At 47.3% G+C, this 20,418-nt stretch overlaps 1 protein-coding gene across 3 annotated transcripts in view; it reads left to right on the forward strand.

Annotated features, from left to right (window-relative positions):
• SATB2 (SATB homeobox 2) overlaps positions 1-20,418 on the forward strand; it is a 142,448-nt gene that overhangs the window by 114,195 nt on the left and 7,835 nt on the right. For all 3 annotated transcript variants that reach the window (XM_064158413.1, XM_064158408.1, XM_064158421.1), the window contains exon 10: positions 2,587-2,784. In XM_064158413.1, coding sequence (XP_064014483.1) covers positions 2,587-2,784 — 198 coding nt within the window. The remainder of the gene's footprint in view (positions 1-2,586; positions 2,785-20,418) is intronic.

Raw genomic sequence — 20,418 nt, forward strand, 5'->3', positions numbered from 1 at the left:
CTGCAGTCTAATCTTTTCCCTAATAGCTCCAAGGTCAGGACCTTGCATGTTGCCAGGCAAATTGAGCGCCATCCTTCTTAAAGACTAATGGCAGCAAGTGCCTAGTCCATAATGAGGCCTGTAGTGTTGGGCTAAGTGATTGTAATGAGTGCTGATTATAACGGGGCAGATCAATCAAGGTACAGCAGTCGCCATCAGGCTAGCAGGTCCAGCTCTGGGAAGGGGACGTGGCTCTGCCAAACCATCCCAGGGCTCCACTGGAGCAAATGTCAGCAGCCCTCAGGAGAGCCCCAGGAGCCTTCCTGCCCTGGGTCAGCCCTGTGCAGGGCTCCAGCTTTGCCAGGTGCAACACTTTGTGTATTTTCTATCTTGGTGCTGCAGCATCCCTTAGGAGATGTTAAATGTACCTGCTTGGAATGTTGGAAAGAGACTTGTTCAGGTTGTCGAAAACAGGGAGAAGCAGGAGCTTAGTTTTCCCACAGATGGTTTATTTTCCCTTTCAGAAATTATTTCCTCTGCATGGAGCAACCCTTGACAAAGTGCTGTGGAGCTGGAGGATTGTCTTTCTGTCTTTTCTCTAAGAGAGAGGAAGTTTGGGGGATTTCAGAACAGAGGAAATGGGGAGAACTAAGGGCAAGGGATGTGGCCATACCACATTAAAATGCAGACATAACCTGGCCAAGAGATTGCTGACATACCAGGCAAAACACTGAAAGTACAACACAGATGATTTTCTTCCCCAAGTAAATGATTAGATATCTTGTTTTTGCCCTTGCTCCCCAACCCCCCCCCCCCACCTCCTCCTTGCACCTCTCCTAGTTTATTGCAAGAAAAGATCAGGTCTGCACAAATGTGGCCTCTCACTTGTAAAAACAAGGCAGTGTTGTGTTACAGATTAGTTTATAAATCCCTGGTGGCTTCACAGTTCAGTGCCTACAGCTGCTGCAGATGGGCCTGGGTTTTTGTCTCTTCGCTGTGCTGCAGCCGGCAGTTGAAGGAGAAAATGGAATGATCAGGTTATTAACATGTAGGCCGTGAGGAAGAGGCTGCACAATGAGAACAGCTGGTGTTGCTGTCTTGGCTGATGCAGCGGAGATAATCAAATCTTGCCTTTTTTGGGAGGGTGAAGGCAGAAGACACAGTGGAGAGTAAGACAAACAACGGCTTATGATATTATATGCCGGGTTTAGAGTGCAGAGGAGAAGTTGTCAATGGCTTACAAGTTGTCACACAAAAAAAGCAATACCAAAATCCCACTTGGGCTGGTGATGATCCTGGCTGGACCAGCCTGCCCTGGTCACCGTTGGGAAGAGCACCATTTTGGCTGCTTCTGGTTCTGAGCATTTTTCACGTCGCTCAAGCTCTCATTTAGGTGTTGTAAGGTGCCTGTCAAAATGATGTAGAAATGCTGAGTTGTAGCTGGAAAATGATGGGTTATAGAGCTACTAGGTAAAATATTTTGATGGGAGTCAGTGAGGCATATTGACAGCATCCTCCCTCCGTATTATCTCCTCAGGTTCTGTCATTTATGTGGCATCTCCTGAGTGCAGGCACAGGAGAGAGCTCACTGTCCCCAGTCCTAGGTGGGACTGGCTGTGTCCTGTGGTTCCCCACCAAGACAAGAGTTATGGCAGCCACCGTCCTTGGTTAACCTGCTAGGGACACCAGGTCACCACCACACGCACGTGGGGTCATCCTCACCATAACAGCTATTGCTGTGTGCTCTCTGTTTGGCTCCGTGGTTTAGAGTGATTCCTCATCCCACTCCAGGGTTCTCAGCTTTGTTCCCTGTGGAGAGATCCCATATGATCTCACACAGTGCTAATGTTTTGGAGACTCATCAAGCTAACCTTAAAACCATACAGCAGGAATAAAATTTGCTATTATTGTGTCCTGTAGTTGGGTTTGGAATTGCCTCCACCTAGCATCTTGATCTCCTATAACTTCTGCTTTCTATGACTATGCTGCTTTTGTGTTAAATACTAGAGGGTTCCCTTTCTGTGAGTGTGCATCTTTTGAGTGGCCACTTGAGTATTTAAAGCTGTTAAATTTTTGTGGAGTGCAGAGCTGAGGGAGTCAGTGCCACATAGTGACTGTAGATCGGAGGTCTTTACTTGGTAGTATCTTCTAAATGTTTTCAGTAGCGATTGAATTTCTGGTTTTGCAGCTTCAAATGTCACCATGAAGGTTGTTAACAAGTCTCAGGGATTACATCTCCTTTTCTTTTGCTTGGATGAAGAAATAAAGGGGCTCTGAAAGAGAAGTGGAAATGCATCTTTATTTTAATTCTGGCTTTCTTTAAGAAAAATATTTCTATCTGAACATTTTAAAGGTGGTGTGGTTATAAAAGGAGGTGAAATGCTGTGCTTCCTCATTCCTGTTAAGCACTCATGATTGGGATTGTTTTCCACTTGGCAGGAAATAAAACATGAAGGAGTTGTTGAGGCCAAAGGGCAGCAGAGGGTAGGGGGTGTTCCGTGCAAGATAAGACCAATACAATTTGCAGGACAGAGCTTCAGATCTAGCTGACCATTCACTCCCATCTAGGTGCTGGGTGAGTTACCTGTGCTGACCTTTCCTTTGCAGGGCTGGCTGTGTGAGCTGCTTCGCTGGAAGGAAAACCCCAGCCCAGAAAACCGCACCCTCTGGGAGAACCTCTGCACCATTCGTCGCTTCCTGAACCTCCCACAACACGAGAGGGATGTCATCTACGAGGAGGAGTCCAGGCATCACCACAGCGAGCGTATGCAGCACGTTGTCCAGCTCACGCCTGAGCCCGTGCAGGTCAGAGAGCAGTCTTCCTTCTCAGGGTCTCTGGCAGAGGGGGGACAGCTGTTGGAGGTAGAGAGAAGCAGCTGGTTCCAGCTGTCTTCTGCTTTTGCAAGGTGAGACACTAGTTTTCATCCATTCATAGGGCCAAATGCAGGCCACAGCTCTCAAGTTCAGGGCTCACTACATGCATGTTGCAGCATTTGAGTGTGTGCACGGTTGTGCTCGTGGTTGAAGAGGGGGGATGTGCCCATCCCTGCCACTCAGCACAGCCAGGGCAGCAGCAGCAATGCCATAAAGGCCCCTCTGTGTCAGCAGTTGTGTCTGAGACACGGGGTAGCTGTCTAAAGCTCCCAGCTTATAGAAGAATACAAACATGTCCCTCGGCAAGAAGTGTGCAGCTACTGAGGAAGCAGGAGTGGGGGACTTAGTCACTTGCTGCTCCTCACAGCCTGAGCACCTTGATACCCACTCTCAAATGGTGGTGAACAGCAACTGCGCCTGAACGTTTGCTGTTATTCAAAGGAGCCAGATGACACTTCAGGAGGAGTAGGAGGGTAGGAGAGGAAGTTTGTGCAGGGGTAACACAAGGGTTTGAAGGGTGTCATGTGGAGAAGTGTTTTTTAGGTATCCACTGAAAGCTGAACATATTTCTAAAAGGACTATAGTAAGTCCATGGTTTGCAGGGGAACAGGCTTTCATTTTACAGCCTCTCCAGGGTTGTTTCACTTCTCTCTACCACCATGTGACTCGAATGAATTTTTGGTTTGTGCATCCTTCTTTCGTCTTTATCCCAGGCCTTAATAGAATGAGGAACAAATACACTTATCTGTGTAGGAAAGCTGACAGGAAAATACTGCAGGATTTCTCATCTCTGCAGTTCCAGCTTTGGGCAGAAGATAAAATCAGCCCTGTGAGTCTCCCTAATAACTAGTGATGCACGGCACAAACTCAGACATCTGCTGGTGGCCAGGAGAGGCTCAGGAGATGTTTTTTCAATCTAGGCTGAGGTGACACTGCAGACCATCCTTTTGGCTGGCCACTGGCACTCCCTATACCTGATTCCATTGCGTAACCACTCTGAATTGTCCATGCTACATTTCTCTGATGATCTCACAGCTCCTCCTCCCACCTTTGCTCTCCCCATTGCCATCTGATGGCAGCTTGCACTGCTTTGCTGCTCTTGCTGCGAACCTTGGCATTCAGCCTCTATTCTTTCTCACTGCTTTTGCTCTGCTGCCACTAGCACTGCTTCCAGCTCTCTAGTCACCTTTATCCATAGGCAGGAAGTACTTCTGTCTTGTAGTCCTGCCCCTTCTGAAGCACACTGGACCGACCCAGATTACATATTGCCTAGTTCACTCTCCTTTGTCTCTTCTGCAATCAACTTCCTTCTTGCTTCCACTCTGTCTTCACCTGGAAGCCAAAAGTGTGTTTCCAGGTGTTGAGATTCTCAGACCAGGGGAAGCGCTCTAAGTAATTAACGTTGCAAGTGTTGCCTTCCACATTCTCAATAGTTTGTGGTATCTGAGAGGGAAAGAGCTATCAAGGGTAAAGAGATGAGCTAATGTGTGGGATTCTGTTGCCTGTAACAAGTAGGAATATCCTCCAAAGGACAGGCTGAAGAAAAAGTTTCCCTGAGCTCTGATGGGTGACCTTGATGATTAGCCTACTTTCCAAGCTTTCTGCACATCACTTTTCTGCATCGTGCAGGTTGGCTCCTGTGAGTGACATGTTACACCTCGTTGGAATGCGATGCATTTGTATTTGTCAGCAAGTTACAAAGCCATGGATTAATTATTTATTACAGTCAAAATATGAAAAATGAAGAAAAATAAATGGAACCAGCTGGCAACTACATACAGCAAAACTCTAGAGACCCTGCTCTGCAGTTGATACAGTAGGCTTGTGGGTTGGGGGTGCTGCATTCTAAAGCTCTGTTTGCCCATCCAAAAACCCCAGTAGGTTTCTGAGTGGCTTGCTACCAGTGCAAGACGCAGGAGGTTTGCTCCCTACTGGAAAAAGATAGCCTGCACCAAGCAATTTTTTGTGTAGTTTTCAGTCTCTGGGACTTGGATTGTTTCAAGCAGCAAGGTTTGGGTTTTGGCTTTGCTGCAAGGGTCACTATTAAGTAATTAGCCATGAAGAATCAATGACAGCAGCCAGAGACATAAAGCTCAGGTCCTCACACTTGCAGTCATTGGAGATTTTGTGACACTTTACATAAGGGTAGGGGTCTCGGGCCGTGCTCCTGGCTGAACTCCAGGCCAAGTAATTACATTCTGCCTATCTGAAATTCCCCCTGTAGTGTCAAGTGGGAAAGCAGCTCTCATTTTCTTCTCAAAGCAGTGGTGGGTGCAGAATGTCTACCAGGGTGCCTGGCTGCAGTTTTAGCAGGGGATGGAAACATCTAAAAGCTGTAGTCTCTGACCTACTTTGCTTTGCAGGCTTTGCTAGTGAGAAATGCACTGTAAGTGGAGCCCTTACCTGTAGCCTTGGTGTCTAGATGACAGTCCTTTGAAGAAGGTACAAGCCACAGCACTGTGCACGACAGCAGGCACAGTCCTGTTAACACCAAATCAGTCAGGAGGCGCTTACCTCTGCTCTCTCTCCACCCACCCTATCTTTTTCTCTGCTCTGATGAGTTTGACATGTGTGCAGTAACGTGTATCTGATGCTTCAGGCTCCTGCTCCTCCAGCTGTGAGCCTGAGAAAGCTTGCAGACAGGCTGCCAGAACTCCCTGCCACCACAGTCCAGGCCTCTATGGGCTGGGATCACCCTGCTGTCATCCTGAAGGACTTGGAAGGAAATCCTGTCTGTCATCATAAGAGGTGTGGCAGGCAAAAGATAATGGGTAGATAGATTTAAGCCTTTTTCCTGGTATGGCCTCTTGGAAATGGCAGAGATTGAATGGTGATGGGGCTTTGTGTAGTTCCTGGGCCAGTTACAGGGTTAGGCACACCTTCAGCGAGGGGATCTCCCCAGTGCCCAGTGTGCTCTCTGTCCTCTCTCAGCAGGGTGTGCACAGTGGGGCAGCCTTTGTAGTGCTGCAAAGGATCAACTGGGCACAACTTGGCTCTTGATATTTAAGGGATTGTTATTTCTTTCATGGCAGGTCCTTGTCCTCTGTTCAGTATTACTGTTTAGCTTTGGGTTCTGTCTTCCATTAGATTTTCCCATCAGCCGTATATTAATCCATTCAATCAAATATTTTGCCTTTTCTGAAATGAAAAATGTCCATAGTGGAAGCTCAGTGCACAAGAAATTCCTCCCTGCACACTTGATTTATTTGTTATTGTGCTGGGGAGTCATAAAAAGTGAGCCCTGTGGAGCTCTGTGACACGACTGCATTCTCTGGCGGCAGTGGGTGTGACCATATGGACATGCTGGAGCATGGATTTTCCTTCCTGTGCTGGGAGCAGAGCACCCATGCTGTGGCACCTACGTGTTGCTGGATGTGCAGGCTGAGCTGGCCACAGCTGCTGGCTTAGGTGTTAAGGAGCTTCAAGCATGCACTAAGTGGTTTTCTCCTTCCTGTTCTCTGCAATATGGCATGTTGACAAAGTGCTGCTGTGGCACTGAGGGACCTGTGAGATGGTTGCTAGCTGGGTACCACAACGACATCGCTTCTGATATATGGAGAGCCTGAGCCATAGGTTCCGGAGGGGTGGAGGATATGCTGGAAGCATCCTTATAGTTTTGTCCTCTTGTCCCCTGGCTTGACATTTGGCCTGGCCCAGCCATCAGGTAGAGCCGTTGGACAGAATGCACAGTAGTCACTGTGCAACAAGCAGTCCTCATGCTTCTGCAATAAGTTTCTTGCTCTGCAGAGATGAGGATGCCCTGTCTTATTTTCCATCCCTCACTAAAACCCACCCTTCCCAGACCGTTTGCTGAGGTTGAACCTTTCTGGAGGGCTGATGCTGAGGAGTGCCAGAGGCATTCCCTGCTGCCAGCCAGGGGCTCAGTGTTTGTTACAGATATGCTAGGCCATGGGAAATTTAATTTGTCTCCCTTCTCCCGCTGTTGGTCTGCTGTGTCCAAGGTGACCACTCCAGAGAATAAGCATCTTGCCTGGCACTTTAATGTAGTGCTAATTCTTTGTTAATTGCCAGGGCAGAGGAACCTGCCTCAGCTGGGAAAAAAAGATGAACCAAGCTGCTGGCTCTGGAGCACCGGGGTGAAAAGGCCTGGCTCTGCAGAGTGAGGAGCCACGGCTGCAGCATGCTGCCTGCTGCCTCTCAGAGCAGGGAGACCTTGAGCTCACTTCTGCCTGGGCTGACAGACAGAGCTACTGGCTACACACTGATTTAAGAGCAGTTAAATGTCGACTTTAAAGAAACAGGAATGGTTTCACACGTTTGCTGATATACTGCTACTGCTGTCACTTCTTTAAAATGATGTCCCTCCGCCCTTTTTTTGTTTCCTCAGAAGCTTTGATTTAGACAAATCTGGCAATTTACAATAGTTCAGATCATAAATCATGGAGGAACACCAGTAAATAAAAGAAGGCACAGCAGAAGGCTGTAGGAAAGCTCTTTTGTATTGTGTGTTCACTGCAAACATTGTGGTCTCTCTTTAAATATGCAGAAAACAACATCCCACAGAAGTAAATGAAATACTAATTTTGCTATTTGGTGAGGGATGGAAAGGGACAAATATTTCAGAAACGACAATGAAATGCAAAGGATCAGAACACAGAGCCCTCGTGGAAGTGGGTCAAGGCAAGTGGTGATGGCAGTCCAGTGAAACTAATTTCATATTCCCTTTCTAGAAGTAATAAGGAGAGGAATGAATACCACAGTGGTGCTTCCTAGTGAAAGATCTGCTTCCAAACAATGTTGTAGGGTTCATGGGTCACACAGAGCAGAGCATACAAATGGGAAAAACAGGGAGCCTTAGTGCTTCTTTTCTTTAAAAATAATATTAATTAATAATACTTGGCCAATCACAGAGGGTGAGTGAAGCAAAGCTCTGTTATTCCATAAGGGAATATGGTGTACTTAATGGGGTGATGTGCCCAATGAGCTCTTGCCCTGTTTGTGTGGGTTACAGCAGGGGATTCCTCACACCGGGAATACAGACTAAGTAGCCTGGGAGACTTGGACAAAACCTGCTTTCCCAAACTGTGCTAGCTCTTCGACTTCGGTGCTTACTGCTTTACCTAGACACGTTTTTGTGTTGGTATGCCCTGTGATTCCTTCTTAATGGCTGCACCCAGATCATTTTGCTCTCTGACGGTTCCTCTGCACTCAGAAGACAGACCACAGCTGGATACCCACAGCTCTTTGATCCTCAGCACCCTGACCCGTGGCAGGATGTGATGTTTGCTCAGACAGCAGTAGTCAAGGTTGGTGTGACAACTTGTACTCCATGAGCCCAGGTGGACTTGTGGAGATACTTGTATTGCAGGTTTATTCGTTCCACTGGGAAAGCTCAGAGCTTTGGCTTCTTGGGCTGCAGCTGGAGTGTTTGTTCTGTCTTTGAGAACTACAGGGGGAAATGCACATCAGAACGAGGTTTGTTCGTTTTGCGAGTGGAGAATGTCTGACTCCCTCAGTGATCTGGAGTTCCATTCTCCTTCTCTAATCAATCAGCTAATCTGTGTCTCCTTTCAACCTAAGCCATGCGAAAACCACTGAAAAAAGTCTCAAATGATGTAACTCTTCTTTCTGTGCAGGGTTAAAGCTGAAGGCAACATGTATTGCAAATGCCACTTACTCTGCATTTTTCTCAGGTGTGTGTCTGCTCTTCGGTGGGGACAAGGGACTCTTTGCAGACAGCAGTACCTGCAAGTGCATATCAGACAGCAAAGCCTTTACACAGGACTCTGAGGTATCCAGCAGAGCTTCTAGATATAGGCATTACCATGACTGCAGTGGGAAGCTGATGAGCTTTGACTGCTACAGCCAAACCTGCCTCCTCGGCTGTTAATCCTTAGTGTGGGCATCTCTGTGGCTGAAAATTGCTGCTGCTTTTTATTAGCTGTACACCTGCCATACTCCTGGAAATGATAGCGGGCAGTGGACTTGCAATTAAAGCAAAACTGCTTCTGTTCTGAGATCAGTTTAGGCTTAATGTTCTTCCATTTAACCCTAAAAATGGGAAATAAGTAAAGGGGATTGTTCCTTTCTTTTCTGAGGTGGCAAATTTAGGCTTGTTCACAGAATCACTTGGGTTGGAAAAGACCTTTGAGATCATCGAGTCTAAGCTATCACCCAGCACTATCTAATCAGCTAAATCATGGCACCAAGTGCCACACCCAGTCTCTTTTTAAACACTTCCAGGCACGGTGATTCCACCACCTCCCTGGGCAGCCCATTCCAATGGCCAATCACTCTTTCTGTGAAGAACTTCTTGCTAACATCCAGTCTAAATCTTCCCTAGTGCAGCTTGAGACTGTGTCCCCTTGGTATGCCACCGATTGCCTAAGAGAAGAGACCAACCCCCACCTGGCTACAACCTCCTTTCAGGTAGTTGTAGAGGGTAATAAGGTCCCCTTGTTGAAATAGTACATCCTCCTGGCATTTGTTCAGACTTCTGATGTCAGGCCATCTCAGTGCCACCTGCCCCTGGATAGTTTTCATTTGGCCCAGGATCAACTGAGGACAGGGCAGGAATGAGCAAGGAAGTCCTGAGAACATGGCTGGTATTTTTCTTCACTGCCTTCTTACAACAAAGATTCTGAGGGCACTGGCAGCAGAGGTAAGGGCAGTCCCTGGAGCTCAGGACACACATGCTGCCATGCAGGACGTGCAGCTCTGTTTGAGGCAGACAGCAGCTTGTGTGAGGCTGCCCTGCTCCAGGTAGAAACTTCACTTAAAAGGTTTAGGACTGCAGAGACCTGGCATTGATCAGCTGGGTGGTGGTTAGTGTTGGTCTTGCTCTGGGAGGTCATCTTCTTGGCAAATTGCGTCACTGTAGCTCTGGCCCCTGCCACCTTACCCCTTTGCCTTTCACACACAGCTGGACCAGATTTAGCTCTCATTTCTTCAAGTCTTGGCCCTCCTTCATAAGTGCTGAGCTGCCAATGTTGTATGGTGTTGTAGCAGGTTGAGGATGAGCAAACATCTACAGCAAGAGTACTAAATAAAGCTCTTCACATTCACAGAACTTTTGAATCTTGTCGGCTGGTAGCAGGCAAATCCGTAAGGCTGCAAAGCTGTGAGCTGAGCCTGTGCTCCATTTATGCTTGAAAATGTTTGCAGTTACAAATATTGCACTTTTTAATTTCCTTTTAATGCTCCCCAGCTATTCTCTGTCTTTCACACTTGTACATAAATGATATCAGCAGGCTTTAGAGATGTCTAAATGCCTGGTGGCCATCTGCATCACTATTCTCAGGCTCCTTACAGAACTCTTAGGGTAAAGTCAGAGCCCAACCAGAGCCAGCTGGTCTTTCTGTGCAAAAAGGCAAGCACAAAAATTACATGGGGAGGGAAACAAGACTGCGGTGTGTGCAAGGAAGTGTTTTCTTCAGGGTTAGGATGCTCTGTATGTTCTGTATTTGTATAGACTTCTATGTAGGAATCATAGAATGTTCTGGGTTGGAAGAGACCCCCAAAGATCATCTAGTCCAACACCCTCTGCAGTCAGCAGGGGCATCCTCAACTAGATCAGGTTGCCCACAGCCCTGTCAAGCCAGACCTTGAATATCTCCAGGGATGGAGTCCCAACCACCTCCCTGGGCAACCTCTTCCTGTGTTCCACTACCCTCATGGTAAAGAACTTGTTCCTAATATCCAATCCAAATCTACTCTTCTCTAGTTTGAAACCTCTGTCCCTCATCCTATGACTGCATGCCTTCATAAACAGTCTATAGCTGGACCCCATCAACCTCAGTCCAAACCACTGGTGCAAGCCCCTGTCAAGATGTAAACCCAAGTAAGAACAAATTAGGAACTGCAGACTGAAGGGGAGATGTTTGTGTGTGTGCACACACCATTCTCACACATCCACTATCCAGAAGTACAGTAGCACATATTTTTTTTTCTCACAGTCATCTACGCTTACAGTGTTCCAAAGAATATTCCAAAATATCTTGGCACGGACAAAGTGAAGCTGTTTGCAAGATCCCTGGCTGTGGAACAACAAAGGCTGCATTCCCAACACACATCACATGTGACTTCAATAAAAGTCTTAAATAAAAATCAAATCATGTATTTAGAAAATTGAACTTTGCCATTTATGATGCTACTCACATTGTGAAAGGAAGTGGATGTCCCCTTGAGCCTCTTCCCCTTCAAGATCATCAAGTCCAGCCTATTACCCAGGATTATCTAATCAACTAAACCATGGCACCAAGTGCCACACCCAGTCTCTTTTTAAACACTTCCAGGCACAGTGACTCCACCACCTCGCTGGGCATTCCAGTGGCCAATCAATCTTTCTGTGAAGGACTTCTTCCAACATATAGCTTAAGCCTCCCCGGTGAAGTTTGAGACTGTGTCCCTTGTTCTGTCACTGGTTGCCTAGGAGAAGAGACCAACCCCCACCTGGCCACAACCTCCCTTCAGGTAGTTGCAGAAAGTAATAAAATCCCCCATGAGCCTCCTCTTCTTCTTTTTCCCCAGTTCTACTCACTTCTTCATGTTCCAAACGAGAAGGTAAAGGTCTTGGACAAATGAATAGATTTTGAAACCAGTACTTTGGGACTAGCTCACATGGTGGTGCCTAACATAAAAGGGACTCTGTGTTCAGAAACCAAGGAATACAGGAACTGGTGGAGCCCTCAGAATTTTGAAGCATCTGAAATGGTTATTTAACCTCTTACCATTGCATATGGCAGAAAGGATGTGGTAAATCACAGAACATAGCCTGGATATTCCAGACCCAGCCATTTCATTAACTTTGTGTCAAAAACATTCCTTGGTTTCCAGTTTGGATTAAATTTAGATTGATACTATTTGTCCCATCAGAGTATAAAATGTGAATTTTTGGGTTGCTCTTTCTCCAATTTATGGCTTGGGGTCCTGTGTTATGCTCTTAGTAGGCCATAAACATTGGATATGCTGTGCTGGAATCCAAGGCACGTGGGAGGGGGATGGTGAAGAGTCTCCTGCCTGCCTGCCACAAGTCCCCTCACAGGGATTTTGAGGGGGGTGTGCAGGTTCTGCCAAAATGCATACCCATGGTTGTTAGGGGCTGAAGTGAATGCTAAGTCTTTTGGTTAGGTCTGGAAAAAAAGTTAATCTTAGTCTGGTAAGCTAGATTCATAGATTCACAGAATGGTTTGAGTTGCAAGGAACCTGAAGATCATCTAATTCCAACCTCCCTGCCATGGGCAGAGACACCTTCCACTAGACCAGGTTGCTCAAGGCCTCATCCAACCTGGCCTTGAACATATCCAGGGGCAGCCATGACCTCCCTGGGCAACCTCTTCCAGTGTCCTACCACCCTCACTCTAAGGCATTTCTCCCTAATCTCCACTCTAAATGTACCACAGTATCAACAAGGTTGGAAGAGACCTCATAGATCATCAAGTCCAACCCTTTACCACAGAGCTCAAGGCTAGACCATGGCACGAAGAGCCACGTCCAATCTTGCCTTGAACAGCTCCAGGGACGGCGACTCCACCACCTCCCCAGGCAGCCCATTCCAGTATCCAATGACTCTCTCAGTGAAGAACTTTCTCCTCACCTCGAGCCTAAATCTCCCCTGGCGCAGCCTGAGGCTGTGTCCTCTCGTTCTGGCGCTGGCCACCTGAGAGAAGAGAGCAACCTCCTCCTGGCCACAACCACCCCTCAGGGAGTTGTAGACAGCAATAAGGTCTCCCCTGAGCTTCCTCTTCTCCAGGCTAAACAATCCCAGCTCCCTCAGCCTCTCCTCGTAGGGCTGTGCTCAAGGCCTCTCACCAGCCTCATCGCCCTTCTCTGGACACGCTCAAGCATCTCAATGTCCTTCCTAAACTGGGGGGTCCAGAACTGAACACAGTACTCAAGGTGTGGTCTAACCAGTGCAGAGTACAGGGGCAGAATGACCTCCCTGCTCCTGCTGGCCACACCATTCTTGATGCAGGCCAGGATGCCAGTGGCTCTCTTGGCCACCTGGGCACACTGCTGGCTCATGTTCAGGCGGGTATCAATCAGCAGCCTCCTCAAGATTACAGCCATTCCCTCTCATCCTATCATTTTTCATCACTTCTCTGGATTTCGGTAATGTTTAGATCTGAAGCTTGCAGAGGATGGCAGCAGTCCTTTGCGTTACCACAGGGCGCAAGAAGCAGTTGTATGCTGCCTGTGAGGAGTTGGGGCTGGCTTCTCTTTCTCTGCTATCTGGAGGGAAACTGTGGTAGCAACCCTGAATCCATCCAGTTATAGCAGAAAGAAAGAGACACACTGGAAATTCCAGGAGTCAACAAGCTTCAGAAATAGATCTATCTGGACAGCACTTTGCTAGTTAAGTGCTAAGTTATTATTATTATTTATTATTTATTTCCTCTTCTATTTTTCCTCTTACTGAGCAAGCAGGAAACATCTTTGTTCTTTCATTTTGGAAGGGAAATAAATGCATTCCCTGCAGCACTTGAAATTTTAATAATCCATAATAAATAAAATCATATCTAATAACATAACTGCTTGCAATTGGCAGCACCGTCTCCTAGATGCATTGCAATGGCAGAAACATAAATAGTTGCAGCCTCTGAAAGCCTACTTCCTATTTGCTAAATATACTTGGCTGGCTTTAAATTCCTTTGTGTGCAGTCATTAATACAATCCTCTTTGACAGCATTTAATTAAAGTGCTTTTCTCTATTAAATTCATTAAAACTTTTTCCTTTTTTTTTTTTCCTTGCATACAACTGTTTCCCAGACACTGAATGTTAAGGACCTGTAGGCCTCTTTTTAAATAACTTCTCTCTCCTTGTTGTAAATTGTTAATTAAATCTAACTTAGACTGCTTAAAGATGGCTTGGGAAAGAAAGCCAGATTACAGGGTATGGTCTCAATCATGGCTGAGGGGAGTGGGGGTTTTTTTAGCCCGATTTTTTTTCCCTGTAGTTATAGACTACGTGTTACATTGTTTATGAATGCTGCACTACTTTCAGCAGATACCCAGCAAAGAAATACCCTCAAAAGCTCATTTCCAACTTGCTTCCCAAATTCCCATCGTTTTAGTGCCTCTCCTTAGCATGAGCATATTTGTGTGGGGGAGCATGGCGGGGGGAACTGTTTTGTATTAATAGATTATTGACAGTTTAATGTCTTGGCACCTAGACAGCCCAGAAGGTACCAGACATAGGAGGGTGGCTGCTGGGAGCCAGTCAATAGCAGATTCAATCAGAACCTTTCAGTTAATTGCTGCTTGACCTCAGAGATTTCCTTTAAGTGAAACTGTCCTTTGCTCAGGTCTCGTCTGGCTTTGGGGCTTTCATTTGAGAATGCCCTTTCCATATGGTAGCCTGTGCTTAGGCTGCTGGTGGGATCGTGCCTGGCTCCTGTGCACAGCACTGCAACAGTCAGCTCCTGCCCAGAGCTGTACAGACCCCATCAGCAGGCTCTGGTGTGTGCCAGTGCCCCATTCCCCCCACCATTCCCACCTCAACGAGGGCCAGCAGTGAGGCAGGATGCACCACGGAGTGGCTTGCAGCAGGCACCAACACTAGGGTTAAAGCAGCCAGGCTGCAAAACAGCATCAGGAGCAGCTCCAAAGCAGCTGACCTCTTTCCCAGGGCGTTTTGGGTAGAGCTGGGCACAGCTTTGGTGCCCACTACAGCATTAAGTGGACCTGGCCCAGCCTCTCTGCACGTGAGCTGTGCCCCAGTGTGGGGTGATTGTGCAGGTTAGGGGCTGGCAGTGCTGCAGCCATCCCCAGAGATGCCTCTGTTTGTCTGCACAAGTGCAAACCAAGGTTCATTTATACTTAGTTTCCCTAATTTCTGTATGTAGCCATTCTACTCTTTTTCAGACTGTGTATCTTGCTGAGATCTAGATAAGCTACAAAGGCAAGCAGGCAGGGAACCGCATGAGCAGGCACTGGCTCTGACCAACCGGAAACCATCTGCTGGTCTGGGGAGGGAACCTCCATGGAGCTCTCTTCTAGCAGGTCTGTCACGCCTGGGCTTTTCTTCCTTCCCCTCCAGCTGCTGCCTTGGAGTGTAGGTGTTTGCCTTTAGCGAGACTGGGGAGGGTCAGCTGTGGCAGCCCTCACTCGCTGCAGATAGGTCTGGAGTTCCCAGCAGCCGTGAGCGCTGCCCAGCAAGGGAAATGCTGTTGCACCACAGCAACTTGAGCTGACACTGCAGGCAGTCAGCAGACTTTTTCTGTCTCTAGATCTTGCAGCGATAGTGTTTTTTAACCACTTAACGTGTATCCAGACTGTGGTTTGCTGAAAGGAGCATTATTACTTTTAATCTCTAATTTTATCCTGGTTTTGATTCATTTCTGTGGGTTTTCTTTGTCTCTCTACATCAAACTGCTTATGTCTTTTCAATGGCCTGATTAGCACCAAGGAAGCATTGCTGACTGTGAGTAAAGTTACTCCTGGTGTTCCCTTGTTTAAGTGAGATCAAGAGTGAGAATGTTGTATTGCTCTGGCCTAGGGGTACCAGTAAAGTCCAGCTCAGAACCATGAAGCAGGCTGTAAATTTTTGGGGTTCACACATGTTGGAAAGTTGAGGTGGAATAGTTTTAAGATGATGCCAACCTGTGTCCAGTTTTGGGCTCCCATGTTCAAGAGAGACAGGGATCTGCTGGAGAGAGTCCAACAGAGAGCTCTGAGGATGACTGGGGGACTGTAACATCTCTCCTGTGAAGAAAGTCTGAAAGTCTAGAGAAGAGAAGGCTGAGAGTGGATCTTACCAACATGTATAAATATCTGGGGGGTGGGTTTCAAAATGAAGGTGTCAAACTCATTTTGGTGGTGCCCAGTGATAGGACAAGGAACAATGGGAATAAGCTGGAACATAGGAACTTTCACCTCAACATGAGGAGACACTTCTTAAATGTGAGGGTGACAGAGCACTGGAGCAGGCTGCCCAGAGAGGTTGTGGAGTCTCCTTCTCTGGAGACTTTCAAAACCTGCCTGGATGTGTTCATGTGTGACCTGCTCTAGGTGATCCTGCCTTGGCAGGGCAGAGTGGTCCTTTCCAACCCCTAACATTATGTGTTTCCAGCAAGATTCAGGGATGAGTGAGGCTTGGGATCAATGGAACAGAACCAATGAAGAAATTTCAAGGTCTGTGTGTGTCCCTGGGGCCATCAGGTGCAGCACAGGCACTTTGCTCCTGGGTGCCTCTGGCCAGAATACATTCAAAAGTACTTTCTGGTTTATCAGACTGACCAAACTGCTAATGGGTATTGCATAGACCAAAGGACTCCCACATGCAATAAAAATCATAAGCTTTATTGGATTTTGAGCTAGGGAAGATTCCAGTCCAGCTCCTTTTATAAACTGCATTACATTTCATTCTTTCAGGGCACACATCAGTGCAACCCTTTGTATATTTCAGGGTGAAGTGGGTAGAGATGGCTGTGAGCTGCTGTTCCTTGGCTGGTACAGCCTGGAGCCACAGAAGAGCCTGAGTTCTTTCAGGGGTTATTCACGCTTCTGTAATACTGAAGGGGGAAAAAAAATCTGTTCGTGCTTTAAAAGTTACTATTTTCAGTTTTAAAAAATGAAAAGGTTTGTTGCAGTGTACATACTTGAAGGGAAAATAGCACAAATTTGAAGAGCAAAAGTTGTTCTGAATAAAAAGCAAGCAGAATATGCTGTTTAATGACAAATGCTTGAACTTTGTCTGGATATCCACCCCTTGCCACCGCAGGCAAGCAGCTTGGCAGAACAGGCTTCATTTAGGCAGTGCTTTGATGTCACTCAGTTGACATTGTTGACCAAAAGAATGACTTTTGACTGAGAAATGCCACACGATTCTATCATAATGGAAGTCTCGGCTGATGCTCTGCATTTCTAGGAAAAGCCTGAGGCTCCCTGCAGACAGATCTACACTGGCTGCAGGCTCCTGTGGAGTGCGAGCTTCCAGCTGAGTGCTCGTAGCCAGCCAGGGCTGAGCGGTCCATGGAGCTCGCTTGCCACAGCAGGTAGCACAGAACCAGGGATGGATCCCAGGGCATAACAGAGTTCTCCTTTGTTTCATTTTAGTGGTGCTTTGCTGGCCAAATGTCAGACTGGGTTCTAAGAACACAAAAAGTGCTCCTTTTCCCCCACGTGCATATTCTCTAGTGATGTGAATATTAACAGCAGGTGCTGTTTATACTTTCTATAAAGCATGCTGGATCTTTAAACTAGGTGCAGATCAGAGCAGTGGGGCACAAGGAACAGTAACACCAGCGTAGCTTCCTTAGTCTTCCAGACTTGCCTGCCTTTTCCAGAGTGCAGTGAGGAAGACAAAGGATTTCAGAGCTGATTCTTGGAGTTTTCCTGTCCTCGGTGCCCTGATCTGTGCAGGAGATTGTACTTTGGTCACTTGATTTTTATTTACCCAGTTTCAAGCTAAGGGTATAATAAAGCACATGATGCCAGTTGGGTGTGTGGCAGCGCTGGCTATTTTGCTTTGACCGTGGTAGTTGATTATAATGCACTTTTTAAGATTTGCTTTCTAAAAAAGGGAATGTTTAGACTTTTATGTGTTTGATTCACACAGTCCAGTTTGCTCAAGTCCTGTTATTAAGCACGTTGGTGGTTACATCTAGAAAGCAAAAAACGTGCTGAGTAGTGGTTTATCAGCAGAAATCTACTATTTCCACTAACCATAACAGTCAGGTTCTCCTCACTCCTTACTACCCACCCTGTAAAAAATCAGCAGTACAGACGGGTATTCCTGGAACCCCAAACAGCCCTTTGATGGGACAAATAATTACCACCCCCACACAATCCAGCATCGAACCCAAACATACCCTGTCTGAAATAATGCAGTGCCTACTCCTGGCACTGGGAACAACATGATTACAGTGATGCTGTTCGTGCCACCATGTTTAGGGGTTAGACCTTAAGCGTGGCTCCAGATTGGAGGATTGTGAGGGAAGATCTTGCCCACGCTGCCCACAAAAAGTCTTCTGGTATTTAAAAGAGAAGGAGAACATGTGTTGTGTTAATTAAACAAGACAACACAGCAGATACCAGAAGTATTTTGTCTGCAGAAAAGCAAACCAAAAAGCTTTTTGTTCCATCCTTAGTTCCTGTGGCATTCTGCCAGCTCCTCATTAGGGTTAGGGTTGGGATGGGGGAAGCTCAGAGTCAACCCAAAGTCTTTGACAGAGCCCCTCTCCAGCCACAACCAAGCTCAGGCTCTATTTGGAACCTGCCAAGCAGGGCTCTACATGCCATAGCACCTCAGAGAGCCATGCCAGAGTGGGAAGAGAAAGCACAGAAAGGGCAGGTTAGAGGCACACAAAGTTTATGGTCTTGTTTTCAAGAAGATAGGCATTAACCAGGTCTTGATGGCCCTTGGTGTGCACACTGATGTCAGAAGTCCCACTGCAGTGGGACTCTGGCTAGCATCACTATACAGAAAGGCAGTCCCAACCTCTACAGGGCTACTGCTTTTTTCCTTGGAGAGGAAGCTGGTTTTACCACCACAGGTTACAGGCAAAAGAAACTTGCACGGCAGCAGTGTCCTACATGCCTGCTGGTGGCCGCAGCAAGCCAGCCCTGTGCCAGCTGTGCTGGCCGTGCCCCATCCCCAGACAATGGAGCCATCCATCACTGATGCCTTCAGGAGAGAGTCTGCCTCAGTGTTGTGCAATGCTTCCTGGCGGCGGCCTCTGTCACCAGCGCCCTGGTTTGTGCCAGCAGGAGCCGGAGTGAACCCGTCTTGATGTGTGTTTGTACAGCAGGTACGTGCCACCTCCACCTGCCAGCTGAGTCCTAGCTGTGGGCAACCCTCCCGGGCTGCAGTGGGGCATTCCAGAGAGGGACATCCACCGCTGGTCACGGTCACTGTCCAGGGAACCTGTGAGCCTGGTTAAACCAGTCAAAGAAGGGGCATCCAGAGCTTGTCCGCTGGCCTTTGTCAGCGTGAGCTTGTTTATGCCTCCCTATAAAATCAGCCAGTTTTCAGGCACTGCAACAGGAAAGCGGTGCCTGTGCCTTTGTGGGGAGAGCTGAGCGGGTGCTGGAGAGAAAGCAGCCAGCCCAGGACACACCGGGACACTGCTCTGCCTTGTCAGAGCGCTGTGATTTATTCTTTTAACATTAGACAGACAAAGTAGTGGCTATTGTGTAGGCACGTGCTGCCCATTAACGGGGATCAGGAGAGGGAAATAAACCAAGCCTTACTGAAGAATAAGATCAGGACTGTGGTCAAGTGATGGCAGAGAGGTTTTTTTCTCTTTGTCAAGCTGACTTGTAAACATTCTTCAAACAACTGTGTAGACAGCAGTGCCACGGCTTCTTGAGAGGAGAGCCAAGAGAGGGAAGGATTCCTCCGCACAGATTTTTCACAGTAGCCTCAGACCTGCCCAGAAGTTACCTTGCCCTCGGCGGCTGTTGCTCTGAGCGGCTGCGTTGCATGCGCAGCCTCTCAGCAGTGCTGTGTAATCAGGCTGTAATTTATAGTCTATCTCCAGCGATGATAGCTCTTTAAAATGTTCTGTGGTGTATTTGCTCTTTGATGCGTGCTAAGCTCCTGTTAGCATTAATGGGAGCAGTGTGTGCTGGTGGGGGGAGGGAGGGTGGACACCTTCCTTCTCCCTGCCCTCAAGTCAAGATTAATTATGATTTGCTAAATGCTCACGTTTATCACTTTGCATGGAAGGGCAAAGGCAATGCACAACTTGGAAGTTCTGTTAGGTTTTGGTTTGGGTTTTTTTTTCCTTCCTGATGACTTTTGACTTTTTTTGGTCACCTTTTGGAGCACTTTTGGCAGCCTGGTCCTGGAGAAGAACTGCGGGCTGGGGCGGCCGTTCAGAGCCGGGGTGTTTGTTCATGTCTCGCCATGTTTTCAGATCACTGCCTGTTTCCTGCCCTGAAGCCACGCGACTGCTGCCAAGCAAAGGGAAGCATGTGGCGAGCATGCTCCAAAGAAGTTGAAATGAATCACTTCAACCCGCTCACATTCCAGCTTACAAACCAAACTTGCCATTGACTTTGGGTTTCCCATGGAACTACTTTCTCTCCTCACAGTTCTCTTGAACTCCCCTTATGTGTAGCTGGGGGAGTGACTTGTACCTCACAGACGAGAGGTTTAGGACACAGGGTTTGTCTGGTGCAATGTTTCGTCTGCAGTAGTGGTTAGCAGCAGCTGAGGGGTGATAGGGAAGGTATGAATGTTTGGCACTTTACTGTGTGCCTGCTTTGTCTTTGCAGCTGAACAGGACCCAGGGCTGCTGGGTTACGAGTTGTTGCAGCCATTAGCTGTGGCTGGCCAGTTTGGAGTGGCTTGTATGAGCCAAGGTACAGCAGCTCCACAAACAGAGATTCTAATCGTCACTAACAATGCCGTTCACTCTTGTGAAGCAATTTCTGAGCTGCACTGGAAAATGCACAAGGTATGCGGCCAGCACTCAAGCTACAAAATTAAAAGAAGCTCAGTCTGGAGTTAGATGAACGTGAACATATTTATCCATGTCAGACTTCCTACCATTTTGCACGGTCGTATTGATTTCTTTTGACATGGTCTTCTTTTATTGAGTACCATATATTTTTTAAATCCCTTACTGATAACAGTACCTGCTACAGGCAATTGTAAAA

The sequence above is a fragment of the Pogoniulus pusillus genome, chromosome 2 (genome assembly GCF_015220805.1).
Source record: "Pogoniulus pusillus isolate bPogPus1 chromosome 2, bPogPus1.pri, whole genome shotgun sequence".
NCBI classification, from domain to species: domain Eukaryota; kingdom Metazoa; phylum Chordata; class Aves; order Piciformes; family Lybiidae; genus Pogoniulus; species Pogoniulus pusillus.